A 27,969-nucleotide genomic window follows, 5' to 3' on the forward strand; every position below is an offset into this window, starting at 1 on the left:
AATATTTTTATTTATTTTAATTCACATTGATGCTGTTAACTTTCACACTTAAGATTAGTTAGACATTTGATGTATGGAGTTGTAGTGACATTTAAATTTTATTTAATTTTTTTAGTTCACATTTAAGTATTTTAATTTAGTGTATGGCGTTGACTTGTTTAGGTGTCTCATTCGAGTTGTTGATTTAAATGGATCTGATTCATAAACTCTGCCAATTAATAAAAAAAAAAAAAAAAAAGCAACAAAAACCAGCGACAGCTGTTCGCATGTTTTTGTTTGAATGCTAGTTTATAATGTATAAAGGTTTTTAAAGGTTTTTGTTTTGTTTAGTGAATTGTATAAATTGTATTCGTATATTTTGAAAATCGGAGTTTTTTGTTGTGAAAAATCGTTTTCAAATTCAAGTATCGTTAGTACACCTTGTAACAATGGGTGGGTATTCTGATGATCGTTTCATATGCACTACAATTCGATCTACACAGATAACAACAGACAGTTAGACCTAGATAGATAGATAGATAGATAGAGATATTCATATTTAGATTTTGGGAGATTTGCTAAAGCGGGCATACATTGAGTGAGTTAGCGATAAGCAGTTATGGTCAATTCGACATGGAGCTCAACAAATTCCTATTCTCATCTATTGAAAAACTACACAAACTTAACGTCCATCAAATAAATGCCGACTATATAACAATACATATACACATATATAAATACACGAGACGCATTGGATCATGTCAGAGAATCTCTTGATATATGCGTACATAAATAATTAATTACTAATTTGGCAAAATATATAATATGTATATATACATAAATATGTAATCTAACTTATATGGGGCCAACGCCGTCCATTGGTTTGGCTTGTAAATCGTCAGGTATTGAGCAATGAGATATATGTATGTGTATATATATAAAATCATGGATAACATTAATAATACTTATTTGTTTTCGTTTTTTCGTTTTTTTCTTTGGTTTCAAAAATGTTAACTTATACGACCAGATGCGATACGTCGCTGGTGTAGCCCGGCGAGTAGCGCGGTGGCAATGGATTCTGTTGGGGTCGTGTCCTGCCCAGGCCCAGCTGGCCGGACTTGGTCAGATCGTAGGGGCGGCGTATGCGTAGCACATCGGCCGCATCGCCTGGCCAGGCGCGCTCCGGTCCCAGCCGCTGGCCCAGACGCGGATAGCGACGCTTGTCCACGGCCAGGCTGATGGTGCCTGGCGCATGGCTGGCCATCAGACCCACGTTGTACTGTCGCTGCATCGCCAGCGAGGCGCGTATGGTTTTGCGTTTCTATAAATGAGAGAAATGAGAAGGATTTGCCGTCGATTTCTAATCCAGCCTCGGGGCTTACCTCAATGGTGCCGCGCCATTTGTCCGCTGCGTGACGTGCAATGTCCAAGCGCTTTTGCTTCTTCACCTGATGCTTCTTGTAGATCACCTCAATGATGATCAGACATACGCCGCCGGCTATGCCCACGCCCACCAGTATGAAGACGCCCGCCATATTCTTGAGGCCCAGCGTGTTTGGCGTCTTCTCAAACAGTTCGCAGTTCTGTTGGACGTGCCCATGGAAGATCCACTGTTTGTCCAGTTTCTCCATGAAGCCGCCTGCGCAATAAGTACTTGAAGAGAGGTCTTATTGTGTTTGATAGCTCAACTCACTCTCATGAAACTCGAGTATGGCCAAGGTGACAGCGTCTGTCCAGGGCGAACCCTTCTGCAGGCCAATGCCATAGCCGCTGCGGCCAAAGAGCTCGCCAGCCGTGACCAGCTCACAGTCCTTGGAAGCCTCGTACTCCAGGCGAGACGAGTCCCAGATGAAAGCCATTAGCTTGCTGCAAGGGAAAGTTTGGAAGTATTAAAATCGAGGTAAGTCCAGAGCGAGTTTTGGTTGTACGACATATAGGAGATTAGATAAAATTCTTTTGTTTTTTTAAGAAAATTTAAAGATTTTAGAGAATATTTAAAGATTTAGAGGTTTCGTCAAAATACGAGTACAATACGAGTATGAGTACGATTACTACGGCTACTGAAGAGAAAGAGAGAGAGAGAGAGAGAGAAAGTGAGCGATATATATATTTATAAAGGGGGAGAGACAAAAAGAGAGTGGTAAGAAATTGAATTGAGTGGACAGAGTGAAGAGTATCATTGTAGTAGTAGTTGTTGTTGTTGTTGTTGTAGTTGTTATTAGTTGCGGTGGCAAAATCATGCGACTATTTCAGCTATATGGTAAACAAACACTCGAAGCGATCTTCGGCTCGCTAGCAAGTTCAGTTACCCCTTCTTCACGTCCTGAATGGCCTGTTCGGCAGTGACATAGTTGTTGGACTCCATGGTACGGTACATGTTCGATAGCTCCACCTGTCGCCGGAAGTACATGTCCACCGAGGAGCCTTTGACCGTCGCACAGGTGAGATTCTCCATGGTGTTGCGCAGACGCGCATCGTTGATGCCGCTCAGCTTTGTCTTGGGCCGCTCCAGCACGAGGAAGGCAGCCAAGTTGGCAGTGTAGGAGGCAACTATGATCATGGCAAAGCCGGCCCAGACCATGCCCAGCACCCGGGCCGAGAAACTGCGCGGTGTACCCTCGCCAATGCCGCTGTTGAGCAGCACGCCCCAAGCGAACCAAATGGCGGAGCTGAGATTCAGCGCCTTCTCCTCGTTGCTGTCCGAGTGCGAGAGCTTGAAGCGTCCAAACGGTGAGAATCTGAGTATTAGAGAATCATTTAGTTAGAACGAACATATGCTCAATTGTCCAACTGGCTAATCCATGGCTAAGTGATGTCTGGGGAGGATATTGTACGAGAGGATGTTCGCTCTGATGCTCGCTGATCTTTAACCGTCAAATGCAACGAGCCCTTTGTCCAAGCCATCACTCAATCGGTATTAGGGTTTGTGTCTGGGACTCTAATTGCTTAGGTGAGGTGAACTCATAGATTACGCACCTGTCCAGTAGATAAAGCACGAGCGCCACAACATGAACCGACACCATTACCAAGATCCATAGCGTGTTACTAAATGGCTGCAAGAAAGACACAAGAGTACTCGATCGGGACGGTTTCTTCTCGAGTATTGTAATGCCTTGGTATTTGAATGGTTTCGAGAATTCGATATACTCAGCACGCTCCGGATTTATGGTTAGTGGTGCGACGATCATGCTAAAAATATAGAAATCACAAAGTAAATTCTGTCAAAGTTAAATGATAGAAAAAGCTACACTCAGAAGAATAATAAATGAACTTTGTATAGGAAATATGTCTTCTTTAAGGAACCTTCATTTCCTACTCAATAATCCATTCTATATGGGATGTAATTCTTGTTTCTACACATGTTTTTCTCTGAGCGTAGACGCTTGAGCTTACTCGGCACGTTCATTGACCAGCTCCCCAATCAGACCCGTCCACTCCTTGCGCAGCGTCATGGCGCCCGTGTTGTTCCTTAAGATGTAGTGTCCGAATTGGCCATCCGGCGACAGGGCCAGGTCATAGGTAAAGTTGATGCGCTTGGAGAGCTCAATCAGCAGATCGATGCAGTAGCCGCGACAGCAAAACTCATTGGCTGCAAGCGGAACAGAAGGTTCAGCGAGAGGAGTGGAGTGGAGTGGATTATGATGACATTTACCTGTCGCATCGCTGGCATTGAAGAGCGGACAGGGCCGTTCGTCTGGCTCGCAGCGGAACTCGTCGTCGCCCATGCGTCGCACATAGACAAACGGCTTCTCCTCGATGGTCAGCACCTTGAGGTGTGTGGGAATCATGATGCCCTCCGGCTTGCGCCTCTGCTTGCCGCCCCAGATGATCTGGCTGTCATTGATGCGCATTATCATTTTCGCCTTCAACTGAATCGGAAAGTTGGGGATGTAAGGCGGTCAGTGTCCTAGTCGGATTAATAGATTCACTCACGCTATCGTAGCTGAACTTGCCCACAATGTGCTGCTTCTGGTGGTCCCGTATGTTGATCACATCGTAGCCGGCATAAATCCGGTCCCCGTTGTCATCGAATGCCACTTGACCCGTTTCTCCCGTGATATTTCGCGACTTCAGGTACTGAAAGAGTCGCTTGCCTGCGATGCGCGTTTAATGATGCATTAATGGACTTTCCCGAATGCTGTGCCATGTGCTTAATACCCACCTGATTCCCAGTTGACAGCCGAATCGCCGCAGTCTTTGGGTGCCTCAGCTATAGTCTCATTCGAAATCATCTCCTTAATGGCTGAGGCCAGCACATATACGCTGTCCTGCAAGTCGGCAATCCGGCGACAAGAATAATGAATAATTCAACTATACGGTCGAGCTCCCTTGCCCACACTCCACTTACCCTAATGTGTCCCTTGTCACTGTGGGCGTGCTCCAGCTGCAGACCGAGCGCCCCGTCCGGCGTATTCTTTGCATGCAGCGCCTGCTCCGTCACAATCCACACATGTCCCTCGCCAGTCATGTTGTATTCAGCAGCATCGCGGAATATCACTTGAGCGTCCTCGGTGCTGCGTATGTATATATAGAATACAATAATACAAGAATCTTAATGTGCCGAGGGATATGGACATAACGGCTACGTTTGTAATGAGCTGAGCTAAATTTAGGCGGATGTAGATGATTGAAACTTAAGCAAGAATTTAATGGGAAAATTTGTGCAACAATTCAAACGGAAAAAATGATTACTCAACTAAGTGTTATTATTTACCTGGCATAGACGAGATAGACCCTGGACTGTGCCGTCTTCATGTCTATCAGGTGCTCGGTAAAGCTTTCCAGTTTTGGCTCGAACTCAACAATCAATTCGACTGTCGCACGCGCATCGACATCGTCGTAGTAGGTCTGCGAGGTGGTCTGGAAACGGCCCAGAATTGCGCGTCCGTCCGTGTCGGAGCTGTGAATGATGATTACCTGTCGATGGAAATGACAATTCCGTGAGTCAACGTGTCATAACTTGGGCCAATCAACCGCTTACCTTGGTGTACAAAAAGTGACTGAGCATTTCGAGCCAAACATCCGCCTGATGGTAATAGGGGGGCACGGTGCGCAGGAATGAGACATGGATATTCTTGTCGGAAAAGGCCGCATCCCGCGAGGATATGCCAATGACTGGTATCGAATAGAAGCCGGTTGTATAGCTCACAGCTGCCGGTGACAAATCGCCTGAGGTTTGCCCATGCGAAACGACGACGGCGTACACCTGCCCAAGCGATACAAAATCAATGGAAATAAGCAATGCAGAAGGCAATCGGTAAGCGGGCAAAAGGGAAAAATAGGAGGCAAGGAACCGGAAACAGCAGCCAGAGGCAATCGCTAGACAAACGGAAGTGTAAATCGAATTGGGCGTCATCAGGACCTGCAATTGACTGCCAAAATAGATGTGCATCATTTGTTGGCAGCAGCAACCAGACTCTCCGCTCGAGACCTGACTGTGATTTGTACTCCCGGGTATCTAATGTATGGATCGAATGCTCAAATTTCATGATAAATGACAATTGCGCGTTGAGCATCCAAACACCCAATTCCAAATAGATTCGAATGGCGTGCACAGCTGAGTTATTTATGATTAATGGACACTGCGGGTATCCCTAGAATACTCTAGACTGAGTTAATTTAAGTTGAACAGAAATCTTTCTTGATGTAAGATTTTTATGTTTTTTGGTCCATAAATCGCACGGACTAGTTCGTTTCAAAGGAACGAAACATATCTTAGCAGACCGTTTAATATATGGCTGTCTCATTGGATTCCACTTAGGGCACGTCTATCTTAAAGGAAAGGCAAAAGGCAAAAAGGCAAACGCAATCGGGCGAACGAGCCAACGAGCCAAATGAGTGTATGTGATATGCACAGGCAAATTACCGTTTGTCATCGCCTCATTTCCGATTCATTTCCGTTTGAATTATTAAAATGAAAGGTAAAATGGACCCTAGCGCGGGGTGGCAGCACTGGCAGTGTCGTTCGGTAATTGTATTTGCGTGTTGCCAGGTGGAATGCAAATTTTCATTCAGCTGCTCTTGCTCTCATACTTACTCGCTTCTCAATTAGCTTGTCACAGACATTAAACACCGTTTTGATTGGGTTCTTATCCATGCGTATTGTCTTATCGTAGTAGGTGACTTTGCGTGGAACATATTGCTGGTCGAAATTGAGATGCTGCACCCGAAGAATGGAGAAATATGAAAATTACAAATCCACAATCCTATTAGACAAATGGAAAAGATAAACACGCTTACCGCTATTGTGGTGCGAAAGTGCTCCTCGCTTTCGGAACTGCTTAATACGCCGCCTATATTGTACGTTGAGGGATTATCCGAAGCTGTATGCCTTTGTCCTCCAATCGGCAGCACATTTACAATGCCAGCCGCACACAAAAGCCAGCGATAAGCGAGTGCAGCAGCCATATTGCTGCGAGTGGCTTTTTGTTTGCAAGTTTGAGGAAATGTAGTTATGTGTGTGTGGCGTGATGAAAACTGTGGCACCCCCCAAAATTAGCTATGCCCGGAGCATTTTCTGTAATAAAAATGTCAGACGATTAGAACTTTAATGTTATTTTCAAATTTCCCGCCTCTTGTAGCTGCCACTGTTGATCGTCAATGAGTAGTAGTACTAGTGTTGCCCAACCCATTGAACCAAGTGCTCATATGTTAATGTTAACGCCAATAATACTGCCAGACTTTTTGAAAATCGAACGATCATATGCTTTTGACACTTGTTGTTTGCTCATTGCGCTCAGTCTTCATCGTTGTCGCGTGTCGCTTTGCCGCGCGAGTTTGCTTATCGCGGAACACTACGCAGGCGAAATTAAACGAAAATAATATAATCCCAATCTTAAATCGGATTTAATCATCTTTAAGCTACCGATTTGTGTTTAAATTGATTGGAAAAGTGTGTGGCCTTGTAGGAGGTTAAGCGGCGCATATAGGCGTGATCAGAAATATGCATGGAAATGTGTGAAAATCGTAATTGAAAATAGTCCATTGTGTTTGCTTGCGCTAACGCTGACGCAGACGTTGACGTCGTCGTCCTCTGCTGCGACCAGAGTCTTAAAAGTTGCCTTTTGGCGTTGTCGCGTTGTTATTACCGCTGCAACAGCGGCTTGTGGGCGCGGGGGCGTAATTGTTGACGTTGCTCTGAGCGTATATTTTATGTTTCGCCTTCTTCTGCTGCCCCGTACGCGGAATTGTCGCGTGTATTTTTTTCCTTCTCTTCTGCGTTTGCGTTTACGTTTACGTATTGACAGTAACTGCGGCGAGCGCGTCGCTGCTCAAACATTGTTATTGTTATTATTGTTTGCGGTCGGTCGCCGTTTTTGTTTCTGTTTCTGCTTCGGCATCTGCTTGTGCCGCTGCTATTGCTATTCAGCTTCCCCTTTTGCGCTTTTGTGGTTAAGTGCGCGTACTCAAGGTGAAAAATATATTGAGTTCTTTCAAGTGCCATTTCGAGTGTGTGTGGCCATAAAATTTAATTTGCAATCAAATTATTCGATTTACGGTCAGTGAGTGAGTGCTTTTGCTCCCATATTCATAGACATTCATACATACATATGTATGTATATACCGCTGTGCCGAAGATCGATCTGATGAATCAGCTATTATAATGTGTAAACATTCTGATGCCAGCGAATCTCTAAAGCGCCAAACAGTTTAGATTCAAACTGATAATTGTAAGTACAAAACGACTTTTTACTAAACTTGCCCATGTAAATAAGTATGAGTGTATGCATGCGCATAGGTATGTATATGTATGTAAGTTCCTATATGAAAAACCCGTTCCACCTGTTGTTCGGTATCGGCCGGGCGCAGCCAATGTTGCAGTTACATACAAAAGGGCTGAGCTGCGTTGCGCTGCGCTGGCAACTGGGTCAAGTGGCAAGCCTTTGATAACGGTACAATGGCAGTGCAGTTAATTGCTAAAAAGAAAACAAGTTCCCCTTCAAGTTGAATAATTGAAGACAAATCACAAATTATTCAACCACCCGTTCGCTGCCTATTCAGAATCAATTGCAAACAAGCAACAACAACAACAACATCAACAGCTACAACGGCAACAAAAATATCAACAGTGGCGCCCTCTCGCACTCTCACTTTGCAATGAAAAGAGGGCAACCAGACACACGCGTGCTTAATTAAGCGCCACATTGTTGAGCAGATAGAGAAAGAGAGAGAGAGAGAGTAAGAGAGAGGCCGCGAGCGAGAGTGAGAAAGCAAAAAGAGAAAGAGCTTTCGTATTCAAGTGGGAGCCGACGCTCAATACATGTATGCATGTGTGTATGTGTGTATGTAGCTGTTAAGTGGGCAGGGCAGATGGCGCCGCATGCAGCCGCCGGAGCACGCGTTGCATTTCATTTTTTTTTTGCGAGCCGTAAAAAATTTTACACGTTGTGCAGATTTTTGTACGGATCCCACCCCCTGATATATTTATTAATGCATGTGCAATTTACACACACACACACTCACACAGACAGCCAGGCACAGTTACACACACGTATGAATGCTTGAACCGCAGTAAAGCGCCGATGACGACTCAATTAAACTTTCAGTGAAAATCAATGACTGAGCCATTGAGAACTCTTAAAGTAATGTATGAAGCTAACAAACAGATACACACATGTGCATTTAATATGCGAGTGTGTGTGTGTATGTGTGCTTTTATGGAACACATCTACGTGCAACTACCTGAGTATGTATGTAACTTTGTGCATAATTTGCAGTTCAATTGTGCGGCAATAAAAATGCCTTTGACGGGCTGTAGCATCATTTCGAAATGCTAAATTAACATAAAAAGTTAAACGACCATTTATCTTATAAATAAGAAATACTCTGACCGCATTTAATTCCCTCAGGTCCGTCAGAGCCCTTCAATGCAACTAATAAGAATTGAATTCCAAGGGCTTATATGTGTTCGTGGCTGTCGTTGTATATATCTCTGTTTATTCAGTTGGAATTGTTGATACAGGTTACACTATGCAACAGTTCAGAAGCTCAATTATAAATATGGAGAAAATATTTAGTAATTCGCAGAGCTTTTAATTTATGTAGATGACTTAAAACATACATTTATCCCATTTGACCTATTTTATCAGTCATTTCAAATATTTCTTTTATGCAGTCTGTGCATTGTAATTCTGTAATTCACTCAATTAATAATCTGCTATAAATAGTTGATTTAGCTTTTCGACTCGTAACACTGACTCATTACTAAGTATATCCCCAGAATTTTGCTACTTTTCCATTTCAGGCTCTTTCTGGCATAAAATGCTCTTTCGCTCTCTTTGTTTGTGCGCGACGTTTATTATGGAGAAAAGTTTCATATAGCAGACGTGCCATCGCTCACATTTTGTTTAATTGGTATTTGTTGTTGCTGTTGTTGTTGTAGCTTTTGTTGCTGTTGTTTGTGCCTTTTGTGGGTTGCATTTTGAACCTGATTGCAGCTGGCAGCAGCTGTCGGCGTCGGCGGTGGCTTTTGTGTAATTCAAACTGACATAGAGATGCACCTTTGTGTTTATGTCCATTAAAATCGAGGTTAAAGCGGGTATATTCGTTTGTATACCTGAAATAAATCTAAGATGTGGTATAGCTCCAGCATGGCTCTACTCTGCAATTCTAATAAATTCAAGACAGTCTTGGAGCTTTTCAAGCTTTGGCCATAATGTTCGCAGCAGAAAGCCCAAATTCAATGCGCATTTGAATGCAGTTCTGCTTAAGCATTGAATTGCAATTTATGCATTTAATTCTCGCTGACATTTGCCGGAGCATCAATTGAGATGTACGGCTATAGAGTAGAACAGGTGCAAGGCAGCGCTTCGCAAGCAGTTCAAATAATTTAAACCCAATTGCAAGTGGAGAATACCATTGTCTTGACTCTGGTCATGATGCGGATGCAATCAAATTGGCAGGATATCCTGGTACTCGTGTTGCACGCAAACAGGATATGCTGCTCAAATTTGGGTTCTCTTTGACATAATTGAATTTTCCCACATGAACGACAATTGTTTTACGGCAACCGGGACTTGGCTTGGGGCTGGGGCAAAACAGACAAGCATGTAAAGAGCGACAGAATGGGCGGCCCAGAGGTTGAAGCGTTCCCAAAAGTGTCGCACAGACAAAAGCTTCAATCAATGCCTAAAACTTTGAGAGCCGCCTCTTTGCTCCTGTTGCTTTAACCTTTATCCCCATTCTTGTGCTACCGTTCAGTACAAAAGCTGTCTAAGCCAATAAAGCAGCAAAGGATAACGTCAAGAAGCGACCCGAGAACCTTTTGCTAAACAGTTGCGCTCGAACCGATTGTTGATAAAATCCCTATATATATATATATATGTTTGTGTGTGTTTTTTCACATTTTGAGTTTAAAGAGCTTTTTATCATTGTTGCATAAGACTTAATTTGGTGCCTAAGTTCACAGACTAAATAAAAATCAACTAATAATCGAATGGACTTGGTTTCAAAAAGCTTAGGTTACTTTGACAATTTTATTAAATAAATTGTATCTTAATATATCCTTGACTATGCCTAGCTATAACTAGTGACATACCATCCCGTTACGATTATTTAACAAGAACATTTCCTGCAGTGCATTCATCGATAATCTTTTATACCATTTTTGCACACACGACTTGCTCAACATATGCTTTAGTTCCCGTTGCGCTCCATTGGATTGATCGAACCTTTAAACTGTTTATTGGCATCCGGAACCGGACAATACAGATGACGCATAATCAGAGCCCATTTTGTTGTTATTTTCTTGGACCCCTTTTTCTGCTTTATTGCTGATAGGGTTTTTGAATTTATCAAATTGTAATCGCTTTGGGAGTGTAAAATATAGTATGTTGTTCGATTGGCCCGAAAAGTTTTGTATAAATTAAATTGTCATTTGCATTTGAACTTGAAGGCTTAAATATAGAAATTGAATGTATATTTAATATTAATTGTTTTAAATTAATCAAGATTAGAAGCTTCACGATTTAAAGCTTGAGAAATTAAGCGAAACTCGTTAAGGCCTTTGCCCAGATTGCTTTTGTTCGTAATCAATAAATTTATTGTAAATTATGCTAAATCCAAGCGGCCCAAACGGGTTTGTCTCACATAAATTTCGCTTTCTACATAGTATTTTTATGAATATATATTTTAATTATCTATACTAATTGCACATTGTAAAAATCAATGTCCTTTGTTGCTTTTACTGTTGATTGACAGCAAATCTTCATGGTTTCTTCTCTTTGCAATCGACAAAGAAAACGAGAGGGTCTTCAGGAATTGCTCCATCTGAGCCGATTTCTTTATAGCCGCTCTTATCTTTGAATGTCGTATTAAGCACTATAAAGGAAATGTACTTAGAGTTCACAGTCTATAATAATAGAATTGAATGAATGCATACAAATCGAAAGGAATCGGCTGCGAAATTCATCTACGGCATATCCGTAAACGTAAACATATATAAAAAAGCTAATATAACCAAATAAGAGAATCAGCGTCACCACAACAGCGCTGTAGACAATGCACTGAGCCGTCCTGGGTGGATCCATTGACAGGCGAGAGGAACTCCTGAAACAGCCACGCCTTTAAAGCATATTACTGCAAACTTTGTGATGGTGTTTGCGATGTTTTGTGTATGTTTTTCACATGAGAGACCGCTAGAGCTGCTCCCCCTTCTCTATCGTGGGTCGGACTTGCCTCAAATCCAATTAAATTGGCTCTATATACTGGCATTTGTACATACAATGTATGTACAAACATATATACATAAGCGCAAGGCTAGCGGGCGCCTTAAGTTATGCAAACACTTTTGTATGTGTGCCACTCCTACGGGATGCTTTGCTTTCTCTATTCCTTTTGCACACACACATAGACACTCGCGCGCACACACAGATATACTAACACTCATACACACCAACAGCCAGACGCACACACGCACGGTCACATAGAACTTTTATCCTTCTTGGGCCAGAGTTTTTTTTTGGGTGGCTTTCAGTGTAAATTTTGGTATTAAACAAAACAGATTTTAATTTCTTGTGTTTAATTTAGTGTTGCTGTCGTATTTGATTACAAGTTTGTAAAAGCACAAGCTATACACAATTCTAATTTCACATTTCTAGCATTTAATTTCACACATGCATAACCAATGAGCAGCCGAACGGAGGCTGTCAGACCTCACTCGCGTCCCATTGCCCATACGCACCGTGTGGCAAAAGCAGTGAACGCTCCTTGGCTCGGCCGCTGCCGCTGTTGGTCACAACTTTGCGCCTGGCGCGACGCTTTACTACTGAATATCCCTTTTTGAGTGGCGAAAGTTTTCACTCTGCCTGCGAAGCTTTCGCGTTGCCAAGCAGCTTTTTTTTACATACAGCTTTTTAAGTTTAGAGAAAGCTGTGCTACGCCTGCGCCTTGTTCACGTAAACAATAATTTGTTTATTGTTTTTCACGTCTTACGCTTTGCTTTTTTCATTCGTCGCTCAGCTGTTTGTGCCTTTCGCACGTGCGTTTGTCTGCGTCGCTGTCAACGTTGCCGTCGCAGTCGCAGTCGCTGCCGCTCGACCACTTGTGGCGTTTGCTTTGTGCTTTGCCGCACTCAAATGTTATTTGTATTTTGCTCGCATGCCGCCGTGAGATTTTAGTTAGTTTGTGTGCAAAGTGTGTGTTTGTGAGTGTGAGCTTGTGCTTTTTAATCTAGTTTCAAATTGATTGGTTTTTAATTTACATTTGTTAAAATTTGTCTAATTAGTTTAGTGCATTGACAGGCCGATAAGTTTGTCACAAAATCATGCGACAGTATAAAGCGCGGTCACTCAATGCACAGACATCATTATCGCTTATCAAATGACATTGATATGTATTTAAGTTCCCGCAGCTATCTACACTTTAAGGCTTGTGCAAACATAGCTAATATATATAAGGAATAGAGTACAAAACTCTTTTTATGTCAATCATATAATATCATCTTAGTCAAAGGAAAATATATAGTTTTATATGTATTTGTAAACGGAAATCTCAGAGATATTCCTTAAAGACTAGACGGCTTAAGTTGCCAGCTGCAAACCCTGAACTAGAACACTTTAGCTCACTTTAGTTTCGAGTAGACTGTCAATCTTTGCACTAAGACTCAATGATACTTTAGCTCAAGCAACAGGCTCAGCAAAACGCAAACAAAGACATGCAGCGAGAGTCTTGAGTGAATTTCGACCTTGACCCGGTAAATGCAATTGCATTTGCATTAGGCATGCTAAGTAATCTTCACTGTCATCCACCATGTCGAAGTCAAATCAAATTTGCGCACGCCCCCTAGCCAGCACTGAAGCGAATGCACAAAGTGAGAGGCCAAGCTAATGCACAACTAAGAAAGCTAATTCGCCGCGCTGATGCGTAAAACGTGCAAAAATAGCGGTGGGAGGGGCGCGGGCCCACATGAATGAAAGCAAAAGTTTGATACAACAAGAACAACAATAAGAGCAGCAGCAGCAACTGCCTTAGAGAGAGAGAGAAAACACACAAAAAGCTATTCCCACGACACACTGCCTTATATGCTGCAAAAGCTTCTGGCACTCGCCTGAGCTTTCTGACAGCGACTCGACACACAAGCTTTTCCAGCATTTTCATTTGAGCGTTGGCCTTTTGTGGGTCGCCGTCGTCGGTTCGGACGTGTTCATGTTGCTCGCGGAAGCGTTGTAGCTGCCTCTCGTTGTCCGTCGCGCCGTGTAGCATCTAGAGAAAGAAAATTTAAATATTCAGTCAAATCATAAATTATTTATTGATGCCAGCTATATATACGACGTTAGGTAAAAGTCCAAATTATAATTAAAAAAAAAAAAAACACCAATATCAATTGTTGCTGCTGAGTTTTGTTTACGCTCGTCGCAAAAATAATTTGTGAAGATATTTGTAAGTGGTTTTTCCTCGAGCATGAAAATGTACACCTGGCAAGTCGAGCCCGTGCCAGAAAAGTGAGCTATGTGTCTGTGGTGGTGCGATGGTGCGGTGGTGCGATGGCTCTGCCAGCATCATTCAGCAACAAAAAATAGGCAAATAAATGACCTGGCTGCTGCCTCACATCCATGTGTATACATTCTTCCAGCTCACACATACACATAATACATATATATAGGCAATAGTATGTGTATATAGCATAAACTTGGCTAACCGAAATGTGTGGGAAATCGTTTGATTATTGTGTTGTTTGATTCAAATTGTTGTTAATTAATTTCATGGGATTCCAAATAAATTTAATCTTAATTGTCTAACAGTTGCAGAGGGAAATACCAGAAGCATTCGCACATCAGTATATATAATATATGATAACATATGATTTAATCGCATGCGAAAAAACCATTGAAATCTTGAGGAGTTCGTGGGTGGGTGAGAATGAATTAAATGATGCGCCTGGGGTGCTCCAGCTGGGCCACACTCTCCTGCTGGCTTATAGCCGAACCTGCCACACGCTGCAGCTTCTCTGTGGCCTCGCTTTCCATGTGTGTATATGTGTGTGTGTTTGACATGAAAACTTTTCAACAGTTCCGTAGCGCTTGCTCCCCTGTCGGAAAACGTTGGCATTCCTGGGCACCCAGGGGCAACCTCAGTGCCTGCCTACACAGAATTATGAATTTTTAATTTCCTCTTTGAAGAGGCAGCAAGCAAAAAATAATAAAATAAACGTTTGCGTATGTGGGAAAGCTGCCGGCAACAGATTTATGCTAATTGACATGCATAAATCCCAATCGGAATTTCTGAGGCCTAGAGGAATTGAGTCCTTATCCTGCTTTAACTGCTGTCATTGTGAATGACAGGCTAATAGATATTGTCGATTATGCGCAACTGATTTCTCTGAGCTTCTGAGAACTAATTATTATTCTTGTGCTGTAGCTTGTTGATAAACACACACACACATTGAGAGACGCAACATATAATGGGGAACACACACATGGCATACATCGAATATTCTAAGCATTACTCATATTTATGGTCCGTGGCTATAATAAAACTCGCAGAATGCTGTTGACCGGACCCAAGCAAAGCAATCACTTGCTTAATAGTTAATAACTCAACAAATCGAAATCAGGAAATTTCGTGTATTTTATTGATTATTTGTTGTGCATGCGGCCAATGTTTATCTTTCGGTTGTATCTTGTAATTAGCGGAATACACTGAAACGTCGATAATATACTTGTGTTAGCTCGCCTAAAATAGAATACAGTACCGCTTGATTCATGGGTTGCGAGAGAGAATGTCTTTTAAGATTCCACCACGTTTAACAAAGGACAAAAAGTTTTTTTTTTTTTTTTTTTTTTTTTTTTTTGTAGAAATCAATGTGGCATGCTGCCCATTAAGTTTGTAAAAAACATAAAAACTTGTACAGTTGTCTATCTCCCTCGTTCCATTTCCCCCACCCCCTCTCTCTATGCAAACAAGGGTTTTTTATGATACTTTTTCCACCCTCTGCTTTTAGATCGTATCTGAGCCATTATCTATCAACAATGCAAAAACAAATAAAAATAAAAACAATAGTCAGAATAAGTGACAGCAAACATGAAATTGTAAACTAAAACAGTTGCACAATAAAAACTGCTTCAATAGAGCCAAAGACAATATTAAGCATACGCCACGTGCGCAAAAACATTGAATACTATCTAACATACTATAACTTTTGCTATTTACTTTTATGAATAATTTAGGTAAATTTGTATTAATAGTTGCCTAGCCAAGTTCATGGCAGAGAAATGATGAGGAAAGGTTTTTAAATCATTGCATTAAAATATTAAGTATACGGGATGCTAGCCGAAATAAAATAATAAAATATTAATTCAAACGGTTTGTTGGTCAGAATGTTGGGTGTGCCATAATTTAATAATTAATTATTAATATTAAACTCATAAAAGCTAAATTCAGATTTTTACCAACCTCAAGAAGCCAGAACCAGCATAGTTTTTGTAAAAGTTTCTGGATATGTCCCTTGTGAAGTGTTCCATGTGTGTCCATATTGGGGAAATGAGAAAGTGGTTGGTTTGTTTATATATCTATGAATAAATTATCTCTTGACATGCCTCGCATGACGCGCGGAACGGCCGAAAATGGTTTAGGTTTGTGTGGTGCGCTCTATAGGTCAATGGCAGTAACGCTGCAGATAGTGATAACTCGATAACTAATAATAGATGGCTGGAATGTTTAATGTAATTAGAGTAAACTGCACTCGTGTGATTTCTTACAGCTATTATAGTTGCTAATGTGCATATATATGTATATATATGTGTGTGTGTGTTTATTTTTTATTTATCCACAGCACACACTGCGACAACAAGGACAGCGACAAATCTTTGCAATTAACTCGCATAACCGGCCACAGACAAAAGCAAAGGGGCAAGAGCAAAGTCCTAGAGAGCAGGCGGATACCACCCACCGTCAATCCGCACACACCCACACATACACATTCATTCGCCCACACACAACAGTAGGACACGTTGCTTCGGCCCACACGCAGCAACATGGGCGACAATATAATTGGCTCGGCGAGCTTCCTTCACTTGGGCGACATTGTTTCCCTCTATGCGGAGGGCAGCGTTTGCGGCTTCTTGAGCACACTCGGGTGAGTACCATTTGTCACATGCTTGTAGAATACTCATTGCACTCGCACTCACACTAGCACTCACACTCACATTCACACATAACTAACTGCAGTCGCTCTTCAAAGGCATTTAAGATGTCTGAAGTGCCTCGTCAACTGTTGCACGACGACTTAAGAGTCTCCCCCCTCCCTGGCATGTCAATATACTAATTGACATTAGATTTGATTTATAAAGTTATTAGTTACATTTATTCAATTTGTGCATAAGTGCACAGGTATAAGTTTATTGCTAATTGACTTTGATTTCTTTTAGTCTGGTGGACGATCGAACCGTCGTTTGCCCCGAGGCCGGAGATTTGAGTTGCCCGCCCAAGAAGTTTAGAGGTAAACAGAAGCTGCCAAATGATCTATCGACATACTTCATTAGCTTATATATGCTCGCCTTACAGATTGCCTTATCAAAATATGTCCCATGAACCGTTACTCTGCTCAGAAGCAGTTCTGGAAGGCAGCCAAACAGTCGGCCAGCTCCAACACAGATCCCAATCTGCTGAAGCGTTTGCATGTAAGCTCCATGGAGTTGTTGCTTCTACTCAGATCTCTAACATCTCTCTCTTTCTCTCTTGTATGCTAGCATGCCGCTGAAATCGAGAAGAAGCAGAATGAAACGGAGAACAAAAAGCTGCTGGGCACATTCATACAGTACGGGCGCGCCGTGGTGCAGCTGCTCCACTTGAAGTCGAACAAATATCTGACCGTTAACAAGCGGCTGCCGTCGCTGCTGGAGAAGAATGCGATGCGTGTGTATTTGGATGCGAATGGCAATGAGGGCTCTTGGTTTTACATCAAACCCTTCTACAAGCTGCGCTCCATTGGCGACTACGTTGTGGTGGGCGACAAGGTGATCCTCAGTCCGGTGAATGCCGATCAGCAGAACTTGCACGTGGCCGCAAACTATGAGCTGCCCGACAATCCCGGCTGCAAGGAGGTCAACGTACTAAATTCATCAACGTCGTGGAAAATCTCGCTGTTCATGGAGCACAAAGAGAACCAGGAACATATACTCAAGGGTGGCGATGTGGTGCGTCTCTTTCATGCCGAGCAGGAAAAGTTTCTAACCATGGATGAGTACAAGAAGCAGTACCACGTCTTCCTCCGCACCACGGGCCGCACCAGCGCCACTGCGGCGACCAGCAGCAAAGCGCTCTGGGAGATTGAGGTGGTGCAGCACGACTCATGTCGTGGTGGTGCCGGCGACTGGAATTCCTTGTACCGTTTCAAGCATCTAGCCACGGGCCACTATCTGGCTGCCGAAGCCGAGTCCGATGTAGTTGCTGGGACGAACGCTGCAAACGGCCATGAGTCTTTGTTGGGCGACTGCAGCAAGGACTCGGGGCTCAGCTCTACCATGAACTCCACTCTAAATGGTAAGCTTCGCAGGACTTGCATAAATATGTTGAACTAATCTCATTCGCCACTCCACAGACAAACCGAAGGGCAAACTGTATCGCTTAGTCTCAGTGCCATATTCGGCTGATATAGCCTCTGTGTTTGTGCTGGACGCTACAACAATGGCTCGGCCGGATAGCCTGGTGCCGCAGTCCAGTTATGTGAGACTGCAGCACATTTGCTCCAACACCTGGGTGCACGCGACGTCGATACCCATCGATGCGGATGACGATAAGCCGGTCATGTCGAAGGTGTGCTGCTCGCCCATCAAGGAGGACAAGGAGGCCTTTGCACTGATCCCCGTGTCGCCGGTGGAAGTTCGTGATCTAGACTTTGCTAACGATGCGTGCAAGGTGCTGGCCATGGTGACCAGCAAGCTGGATAACGGCAGCATATCAATCAATGAGCGGCGAGCTCTGATCTCGCTGCTGCAAGACATTGTGTACTTCATAGCCGGCATGGAGAATGAGCAGAACAAGACTAAGGCACTCGAATTTACCATTAAGAACCCCATACGCGATCGACAGAAGCTGCTGCGCGAGCAGTATATCCTAAAGCAGCTGTTCAAAATATTGCAAGGACCCTTTCAGGAGCACAGCGCTGGCGATGGACCATTCCTGCGGTTGGACGAGCTGAGCGATCCCAAGAATGCCCCGTACAAAAATATCTTCCGACTTTGCTATCGCATTTTGCGGCTCTCGCAGCAAGACTATCGCAAAAACCAGGAGTACATTGCCAAGCACTTTGGTCTGATGCAGAAGCAGATCGGCTACGATATCCTTGCTGAAGACACAATCACCGCACTGCTGCACAACAATCGGAAGCTGCTGGAGAAGCACATTACGGCAGCTGAGATCGAGACCTTTGTGGGTCTTGTGCGCAAGAACATGAACAACTGGGACTCGCGTTTCCTCGACTATCTCTCCGACCTGTGCGTCTCGAATCGCAAGGCTATCGCTGTCACCCAGGAGTTGATCTGCAAGAGCGTGCTTAGTGATAAGAATGTTGACATTCTGATCGACACACAGGTCAAGGCGCTTCGTGGCGGCAACTCAGTGCGCTGCTACAAGGGCGCCTCCGAGGATGTGTGCCTGTCTACGCTTACCGAGGTTGCCGGCGATGACGAGGATCGCTCCGACGTGCAGTCTACCTCCACCTCGACCACATGGGACAGTGCGAGTCTGAACGATGACGAGAGTGTGCTGCCGGGCGAGAAGTACGAAATACATTTGCAATGGAAGGGCCAACCGGTGAGTGTTGAAAGACTTGTTTCATTCCTTCGCTTATCTAAAGCAATTCTCTTTTGTGTTTTCAGTCATCGCGCTCCATGGCCGATCTGGCCAACTGCGTGGCCGAGGGTTGCGAGCAGGAGACGGCTATTTTGAACTACTATCGTCATCAGCTGAATCTGTTCTCGAACATGTGCCTGAATCGTCAGTACTTGGCTCTAAATCGGTTGTCGCCCCAATTGGATATTGATTTGATATTAAAGTAGTTTCCTCCACTGAATTCCACAATTCCCTTGCTAAAGTCTCTCCTTTACTGCAGATGCATGTCTGATGAAACGATGCCCTATGAGCTGCGTGCCTCGTTTTGCCGTCTGATGCTGCACTTGCATGTGGATCGAGACCCGCAGGAGCCAGTCACGCCCGTGAAATACGCCCGACTGTGGAGTGAAATACCCTCCAAAATGTCCATTATGGAGTGAGTATCTGTGATAATTGATGATGGTAACTATTAGCTAATTCGTGCTCATCGTGCCCAGCTATGATGGCAAGAATCTTCAGCCGGATCAGAACAAACAGGCCTGTCGAGCCAAATTCAACACGACTATCGCCTTTGTGGAAAACTATTTGTGCAATGTGGCCACCAAGGTGTGGCTATTCACGGATCAGGAGCAGAACAAGCTGACCTTTGAGGTGGGCATCTGAACTTTTCGGCAAAGTCATTCGTTTATCTACATACATCTCCTTCAGGTGGTTAAACTGGCCAGGGACTTGATATACTTTGGCTTCTACAGCTTTAGCGATCTGCTGCGCTTAACGAAGACTCTGCTCTCCATTCTGGACTGCGTGTCCGAGACGACAACCGGAGGCTCCTTCGTCAATACGGATATCGATTGTGAGTACCAAAACTGATTCTCTAAAATTAAGTTAGTTGAGTAAGTTATCTCTGATCTCTCCATGACAAGCTGTCGAAGAGGAGACGAGCAATAATGGTAAGCTTGGAAATAATCGAAATTTAATTATCACATGTAGATTAATCCCACAACTTATGTCTATTTTCCAGCTGAGGGCGGCGTGCTACGCTCCATTGGTGACATGAGCACGGTGATGACTTCGCTGGCGTTGGGCTCCGTTGGCCAAGCGATTGCAGCGCCTTCCATAGCACTTCAACAGCGCAAGTCCGTGTCGCAACTTATGAAGGAATATCCGCTAGTCATGGACACCAAATTGAAGATCATTGAAATACTTCAGTTCATCTTGGACGTGCGCCTAGACTATAGGATCAGCTGCCTGCTCTCAATATTTAAACGCGAGTTCGACGAATCCGAAGTGGTTACTCAAGCCCCACCAACTGGTGCAAATGAGGAGCAGAACCAGCAGACCACACCTGGCAGCACAGGCACCACTGACGCAGAGCAAATTGCCGCTGCAGAGGCTGCCATGGCTGCAGCGGCAGCTGCATCTGCAGCAGCGGCCCGTCAGAAGAATATCGATCTGGAATCCATTGGCATACAGGCGGAGGGCATCTTCGACTGTGAGCGCAGTGATGCGGCCAACTTGGATCTGGATGGTCAAGGAGGACGCACATTTCTGCGCGTCCTGCTGCACCTAATCATGCACGACTATGCACCACTTGTGTCTGGCGCTCTGCATCTGCTTTTCCGACACTTTAGCCAGCGCCAAGAGGTGTTGCAAGCCTTCCGACAGGTAAGCTGCGGTTCCATTTTGCTGATTCCCTAACGTAAATTTGCGTAACTCATTTTCAAGTAGTTAAAGTTGACTGCATGTGCAATCATTTCATTTAGGCTTTCTATAACTAAGCTATATAACTATATATAAAGTCAGAGTAAAGTTTGTCGGTAATCTTTAGATAGTTTCACACAATTGTTTGAAAATCTTTTATAGTATTATATATATTATGTTCGTATCGGGGTATTGAATGGAATCGGTATTCCGATGTTGGTATTGCCTTGTGGTTGCTTTCTAATTTCTGAATTTTATTCTTCATCTCTCTTGGGTTTGCATGCAACGCTCTTGAATTCGAATTCGATGTCTCGCCTCACTAATCTGTTTAACCAACTGCATTTATCATATGTATGTGACTAACAACTAACACTGCTCACGCACTGATAACATACACTAAACTAACACTAAAGTGGACGTATTCCGCATATCGTAATGAAAGATCTTTTGATTTTGTATGTATGAATATTTTATGATGCCTCTGTGAGATAGGCTAATGGCTGACATTTCTCCTTTTGCGTTGTAGGTGCAACTGCTCGTCTCGGACAGTGATGTGGAGTCCTATAAGCAGATCAAATCCGACCTGGACATATTGCGCCAGAGTGTGGAGAAGTCCGAGCTGTGGGTGTACAAGGCCAAGGCAACGGATGAGCTGGGTGGCACGGATGCAGCAGGCGGTGCGGATAATCTGGAATACGATGCCACGCTCTCGCCAGAGCAACGCAGCGAATATCAAAAGGTCAAAGAGATCCTCATTCGCATGAACAAGTTCTGCGTTACGGATGGTGCGTACTCCTTTATATTCTTACCTCTTATATTACTCATGCTCGAACATCTCAATTCAGGTCCCATTGTCAAGCCGCGCAAGCACGAGCAGCGCCTACTTCGCAATGTAGGCGTGCACACAGTTGTCCTGGATTTGCTACAGAATCCATATGACGAGAAGGACGATGTGCTGATGAAGGAGCTGATGTGCCTGGCGCATGAATTCCTACAGAACTTCTGCCTAGGCAATCAGCAGAATCAAGTGCTGCTGCACAATCATCTTGATTTGTTCCTCAATCCAGGCGTAAATATCTAACCCCTTGCTCAGATAGCACCTGTGGCTAATTTTTTATTTTTTCCATGCAGATTCTCGAGGCGAAAACAGTCTGCGCCATCTTCAAGGACAACTTGGCGCTTTGCAATGAGGTGACGGACAAAGTGGTGCAACACTTTGTGCACTGCATCGAGATCCACGGCCGACATGTGGCATATTTGCAGTTCCTGCAGACCATCGTCAAAGCAGAGAACCAGTTCATACGCAAGTGTCAGGACATGGTCATGCAGGAGCTCATCAATGCCGGCGAGGACGTGTTGGTGTTCTACAACGACAAGACCTCGTTCCACCACTTTGTGCAAATGATGCAGCAGCAGCAGCAGCAACGTGGTCAACAGCTCAGAGACGACAGTCCGCTGAAATATCATGTGGAATTGGTGAAGCTACTCGCCTGCTGCACCATGGGCAAGAACGTCTACACGGAGATCAAGTGCAATAATTTGCTGTCGCTGGACGACATTGTGACCATCATATGCCATCCGTTGTGCATTCCCGAGGTCAAGGAGGCGTATGTGGACTTCCTCAATCATTGTTATATTGATACCGAAGTGGAGATGAAAGAGATCTATGCCTCCGGTCACATGTGGAGTCTGTTCGAAAAGAGTTTCCTGGTGGACCTTAATCTGTTGATATCAAACACCTCAGCCACCGCTAACAAGACACTGCTGGCCTATGTACTGAATGGTGTGACCAATTTGCTGAGCAGCTTCTTCTCCAGCCCCTTCTCCGACCAGAGCACAATAGTTCAGTCGCGGCAGGTGATCTTTGTGCAACTACTGCAGGCCGTTTACCGGCTTACTCAATGCAAGTGGCTATCATTGGCGGATCGTTTCAACGTAGAAAACTGCATCCGTACTCTGACAGAATCAGCCAAGATGCGCAGCATTGTGCTGCCCTTGGAGCTGGAGCAGCAGGTGACTAATATGTCTAGCAAAACTGCAATGCTAACACGACAGACGACCAAGTGGCTGCTGGCCTCCAAGCAGCCCAAGTATGATACTCAGCAGTCGGCCCATCTGATGCGCTGGGATCGCTCCATCATTGAGGGATTGCAGGACATTGTCTCGCTGTTGGAGGATCAACTGAAGCCGGTCGTCGAGGCGGAGCTTTCATTACTAGTCGACATACTTTATCGCTCCGAACTGCTTTTCCCTGCGGGTACCGAGGCGCGTAAGCGCTGCGAGAGTGGAGGCTTCATACGCAAGCTAATCAAGCACACAGAGAAGTTGCTGGAGGAGAAGGAGGAGCGCATGTGTGTGAAGGTGTTGCGCACTCTACGCGAAATGATGGCTATTGATGTCAACTATGGCGAAAAGGGAGATGCCCTACGTCAAACACTTCTGCTGCGCTACTTCCAGTGCAAGAGTGCGCCAAAGCTGGAGGAGGAGCACCCACAACTGCCGACGGGCGTGGCGGCTGCTGCAGCTTTGGCCGCGGCGGCCGCCTCCGACCCGGCCAAGCAATTGCATTTGGTGACCCACGGACCTGGTGCCAAGTATCTGGCGCGTGCGGACAAGACGCTGCACGAAATGCAGAATCACCTGGATCGCGAGGGTGCCTCCGATTTGGTAGTAGAGTTGGTCATCAAATCGGTGCATTCACCCAACATCTTTGTGGAGGCCGTGGAGCTAGGCATAGCATTGCTCGAGGGCGGAAATCCCATTATACAGAAGGGCATGTTCCAGAAGTTCCTCAGCGATGATCTAAATCAAGCGTTCTTCAAGGTCTTCTTTGAGAAAATGAAGGATGCACAGCAGGAAATTAAGTCGACGGTCTCCGTCAACACTACAGATATAGCAGCCAAAGCGCACGAGCATAAGCAAGATACCAACATGGAGCTAGACAAAATCTCGCGCAAGCACGGCCTCAAGAGCAATGGGGTTGTCATCACGGACGAGCTCAAACGGGAGCTGCACAATGCAGGCCTGGCCACAGCACGCGCCTACGGCAACGCGCGCAACATACACTCGGGCGAGGAGAGCTCAGCGATCAGTGTGAATAGTCCGCTGGAGGACATACTAGCCGAAAAGTTGGAGAAGCATCGAGACAGCAAGGAGCAGCGCAACCAGCTGTCGAACAAGGTGCTCGTCATGCAGCCCATTCTGCGCTTTCTGCAATTGCTTTGTGAGAACCACAATCCAGATCTGCAGAATCTGCTGCGGAATCAGAACAACAAAACCAATAATAATCTCGTGTCCGAAACACTCATGTTCCTCGACTGCATCTGCGGCTCCACCACGGGTGGCCTGGGTCTACTCGGCCTCTACATCAATGAGCACAATGTGGCTTTGATTAATCAAACTCTGGAGACACTCACCGAGTACTGCCAGGGGCCGTGCCACGAGAACCAGAACTGCATTGCCACCCACGAGTCGAACGGTTTGGATATCATCACGGCTTTGATATTGAACAACATAAATCCGTTGGGGGAGAATCGCATGGATCTGGTGCTGGAGCTGAAGAACAATGCCTCCAAACTGTTGCTGGCCATTATGGAGAGTCGTGGCGACAGTGAGAATGCGGAGCGCATACTCTACAACATGAATCCCAAGCAACTGGTCGAGGTAGCCTGCAAGGCCTACCACCAGGAAGAACTCATTGACGAGCAGGATGATGGAGATGAGCCGAGTGCCGCCACAGATGACGACGATGCAACGGTCAGTCCCCGCGAAGTGGGCCACAACATTTACATACTTTGCCATCAGCTAGCACAGCACAATAAGGAGCTGGCGGCCTTGCTCAAGGCCTCTGAAGATCCGCAGTCGGCCAGCTTCGACGCGAAAACCAGTCAAGCTCTCATGTACTACGCAACACATACGGCACAAATCGAGGTACAGTTCGAAAGGTTATCATTATCAATTATGTTTTTAATAACTCATTCTATCTATCTCATTCGCAGATTGTTCGCAATGACCGCACACTGGAGCAAATTGTATTCCCCATACCTGAAATTTGTGAATATTTGACAACAGACACGAAAATCAAAATACTTAATACTGCGGAACGCGATGATCAGGGCTCCAAAGTAGCCGACTTCTTTGACAAGGCCGAGGAGATGTTTAACGAAATGAAGTGGCAGAAGAAACTGCGAAGTAAGTCCTACATTCTGAGAATCTGCATATTTTAGTAAGACTCGCTTCTCTAACAGGTCAGCCGTTGCTCTTCTGGATCAGCAGCTACATGTCGCTATGGAGCAATATACTATTCAATTGCGTTGTGGTAATCAATATGATCGTGGCTTTCTTCTATCCTTTCGACAATACTGTACCAGGTATGTAATAGCGTAAAGAACTATCAGAGTACTTTGACAGCTAGTTAACAGTGCATGTTACGATGATGTTAAGAATTGTTTAGTATACTTAATGGAACGGTGTTTTATATATATTGAAATCTCTTATATTTCTAGAGCTCAGTTCGCACATTTCCCTGCTATTCTGGGCCATTTTGATATTCTCATTGATTATAGTCATTACGCTGCCGCGTGAGTCAGGCATACGCACTTTCATTGGCTCCGTAATTCTTCGTTTTATATTTGTACTTGGGCCAGAATCCACACTCTGTTTGCTGGGCGTTGTTACGGTAAGAACTTGTCCAACGCATAACTGTTCGCTTCTAATTCTCCGATTTTCTTTCAGGTTACGCTTAAGAGCGTGCATATTGTGAGCATAATGGGCAACAAGGGCACGTTAGAGAAGCATTTTCTGAAGATCATCACCGACTTTCAGCTGCTCTATCATTGCATTTATATAGCATTTTGTTTCTGCGGACTTATTTTCCATCCATTCTTCTACTCACTGCTGGCAAGTATCCTTAATGATAATGTGTTTATTAATTTAATAAGAAATCTTCTGCGTAGCTGTTTGATGTTGTCTACCGAGAAGAGACGCTGGTCAACGTGATTCGCTCGGTTACACGTAACGGTCGCTCCATTGTTTTGACCGCCGTTCTGGCATTGATTTTGGTTTATCTATTCTCTATAATTGGCTACATGTTCTTCAAAGATGATTTTCTCGTTCCGGTGGACTATGAAGAGCAGGAAGCCGGGTCGGCTGCTGGCCCTTTGACTTTATCGGTGCCAGCGTCTGCGGATCAGTTCTGTGCCATGCCAGATGAACATGGCAGCTGTGAGGGTAGTACTAAGCAGAATGGACCTGCAACTGTCATTGCCAGCGGAGAAGTGAAGGAACGCTCGTGTGACTCACTGGTCATGTGCATTGTAACGACACTAAATCAAGGCCTACGAAATGGTGGGGGCATTGGCGATATTCTAAGAGCACCCTCGAGCAAGGTAAATAATTTAGTCGGAATCCAAACCGAATAGATGTCCTCCTCAATAATGCCTTTCATTGCAGGAGGGTCTTTTTGTGGCGCGCGTCATCTACGATCTACTGTTCTTCTTCATTGTCATTATTATCGTGTTGAACCTGATCTTTGGTGTCATTATCGACACATTTGCCGATCTGAGATCGGAAAAGCAGCAAAAAGAGGCTATACTCAAGACAACCTGTTTCATCTGTTCGCTCAATCGTTCAGCCTTCGACAACAAGACAGTCAGCTTTGAGGAGCACATCAAGAGCGAGCACAATATGTGGCACTACCTGTACTTCATAGTGCTGGTCAAGGTCAAGGATCCCACAGAGTTCACAGGCCCCGAGAGCTATGTATACGCCATGGTTAAGGCAGGCATTTTGGAATGGTTCCCAAGGCTACGCGCCATGTCGTTGGCTGCAGTGGATGCTGATGGCGAGCAGATCGAGCTACGTAGCATGCAGGCACAGCTCTTGGAAACGCAACTCCTAATCAAGAATCTATCGACGCAGCTGCACGAGCTCAAAGACCACATGACAGAGCAGCGCAAACAGAAGCAGCGGCTAGGACTGCTCAACACTACAGCTAATTGCCTATTGCCGTTTCAGTGAGGCGCAGATTTGGAAAAAATGAGTCAAGGCTATGCCGAACGGCTAGTCAACTAAATTTATTGAGTTCTCGACATTCCCTCGTGTAGATCATGCACTACATATGCTGTTAACGTAAAAGTATTGACACGAATTCCACAGTAACTTTTTAAAATCTCGTAGAATCAGGATCTTTGAACATATTTACAATTTCGTTAATTATCCAATTATATTTGCACTCGAAAGGAGAACGTTTACTGCTCCGCTCCATACTATTCTATCTATCACCGCTGATGTGATAGTTACTTGATTTTGATATATACCTTAATATTGTATTAGATTCGATTTTTCAACAAAAGGTTTGCTCATTAAAGAAGTTAAGACTCTCGACCATTTCCAAATAAAATCAACGTCAAATATAAACTTACAGAAATAAGAACACTCTTAGAAACTTATATATATATATACACGTATAGTGAATTCACTCAGAGAACTTAGGGCTGTTGAACTGTTGTTTAGTGGATTTCTTGATCCGCATTTTCACAAATTTAGAGATGTTGTTTCCCTATCTATGTACATCTATCTATCCACCTATCTCTATATCTATACACATGTTTACACCTGTTAACTGTTTCAATTAAATCTGATCGCAAAGCGAATTCAAAAAATTTACTTAACTGTTCTTATGCGCTGTTTCACGTTACTTAACAGCTACAATAATTTGGACTTTTATAGAGTAATAATAATTGATAATGATAAATGGATTTATTGTATCACATTTTCATTTAAAACTAACTAATTATTGTGATTATACTTTCCCTTGTTTTAATCTTTTCGAATTGTTTACCCTGTACTCGATGTGAGTTTTGTTGGTTAATTATTTTTATAAGCTAACATTTAATTATCCTTAGTGAATCTATTCTAAAGTTAAGCTACTTTTAATGTATAAAGTAAATCAAAATAAAGTGAAGTAAAATTGAAAATAATGCAAGACTCTCGATTTCATTGAAATGATGCCATTTCTAC

General features: G+C 44.1%; 2 protein-coding genes across 6 annotated transcripts; one reads left to right on the plus strand and one right to left on the minus strand.

Annotated features, from left to right (window-relative positions):
- Nucleotides 1-12,265, minus strand: LOC6573325 (glutamate [NMDA] receptor subunit 1). Its single transcript, XM_001999375.4, has 15 exons — nt 12,161-12,265; nt 6,220-6,496; nt 6,017-6,139; nt 4,961-5,185; nt 4,694-4,896; nt 4,328-4,493; nt 4,142-4,247; nt 3,913-4,073; nt 3,632-3,848; nt 3,373-3,568; nt 2,956-3,168; nt 2,289-2,717; nt 1,673-1,845; nt 1,362-1,618; nt 1-1,300 (listed from the first exon to the last, which is right to left on the minus strand). The coding sequence occupies exons 2-15, from the start codon at nt 6,385-6,387 to the stop codon at nt 995-997; spliced, it is 2,943 nt and encodes a 980-aa protein (XP_001999411.1). The 5' UTR covers nt 6,388-6,496; nt 12,161-12,265; the 3' UTR covers nt 1-994.
- Nucleotides 6,713-27,929, plus strand: LOC6573324 (inositol 1,4,5-trisphosphate receptor). 5 transcript variants are annotated; one of them, XM_015166871.3, is made up of 21 exons: nt 6,713-7,649; nt 16,250-16,552; nt 16,845-16,915; nt 16,981-17,096; nt 17,166-17,958; nt 18,017-19,230; nt 19,296-19,471; nt 19,529-19,684; nt 19,746-19,899; nt 19,957-20,101; nt 20,172-20,198; nt 20,270-20,913; nt 21,476-21,734; nt 21,795-22,018; nt 22,081-24,879; nt 24,948-25,140; nt 25,197-25,319; nt 25,455-25,627; nt 25,684-25,848; nt 25,905-26,336; nt 26,401-27,929. In XM_015166871.3, the coding sequence occupies exons 2-21, from the start codon at nt 16,452-16,454 to the stop codon at nt 26,965-26,967; spliced, it is 8,532 nt and encodes a 2,843-aa protein (XP_015022357.1). In that variant the 5' UTR covers nt 6,713-7,649; nt 16,250-16,451; the 3' UTR covers nt 26,968-27,929. The 5 variants fall into 5 exon arrangements, with proteins under 5 accessions (XP_015022357.1, XP_043863167.1, XP_015022359.1 ...); XM_044007232.1 differs by having other exon boundaries at nt 21,476-22,018; XM_015166873.3 differs by lacking the exon at nt 20,172-20,198.
- The last annotated feature ends 40 nt before the right edge of the window (nt 27,930-27,969 follow it).

The sequence above is a fragment of the Drosophila mojavensis genome, unplaced genomic scaffold (assembly GCF_018153725.1).
Source record: "Drosophila mojavensis isolate 15081-1352.22 unplaced genomic scaffold, ASM1815372v1 contig_16, whole genome shotgun sequence".
Taxonomy (NCBI): domain Eukaryota; kingdom Metazoa; phylum Arthropoda; class Insecta; order Diptera; family Drosophilidae; genus Drosophila; species Drosophila mojavensis.

What these genes read in the sequence shown, in the direction of transcription:
- LOC6573325 (XM_001999375.4), bottom strand. Translation starts at nt 6,387, where the DNA reads ATGGCTGCTGCACTCGCTTATCGCTGGCTTTTGTGTGCGGCTGGCATT. An exon ending in ACTTTCGCACCACAATAGCG is followed by an intron (nt 6,140 to 6,219) that starts GTAAGCGTGTTT and finishes CTTCGGGTGCAG; the next exon opens with CATCTCAATTTCGACCAGCA. An exon ending in GCAAGTTCAGCTACGATAGC is followed by an intron (nt 3,849 to 3,912) that starts GTGAGTGAATCT and finishes TTTCCGATTCAG; the next exon opens with TTGAAGGCGAAAATGATAAT.
- LOC6573324 (XM_044007232.1), top strand. Translation starts at nt 16,452, where the DNA reads ATGGGCGACAATATAATTGGCTCGGCGAGCTTCCTTCACTTGGGCGAC. An exon ending in TCCAAAATGTCCATTATGGA is followed by an intron (nt 19,685 to 19,745) that starts GTGAGTATCTGT and finishes CATCGTGCCCAG; the next exon opens with CTATGATGGCAAGAATCTTC. An exon ending in GTTTGCTGGGCGTTGTTACG is followed by an intron (nt 25,628 to 25,683) that starts GTAAGAACTTGT and finishes ATTTTCTTTCAG; the next exon opens with GTTACGCTTAAGAGCGTGCA.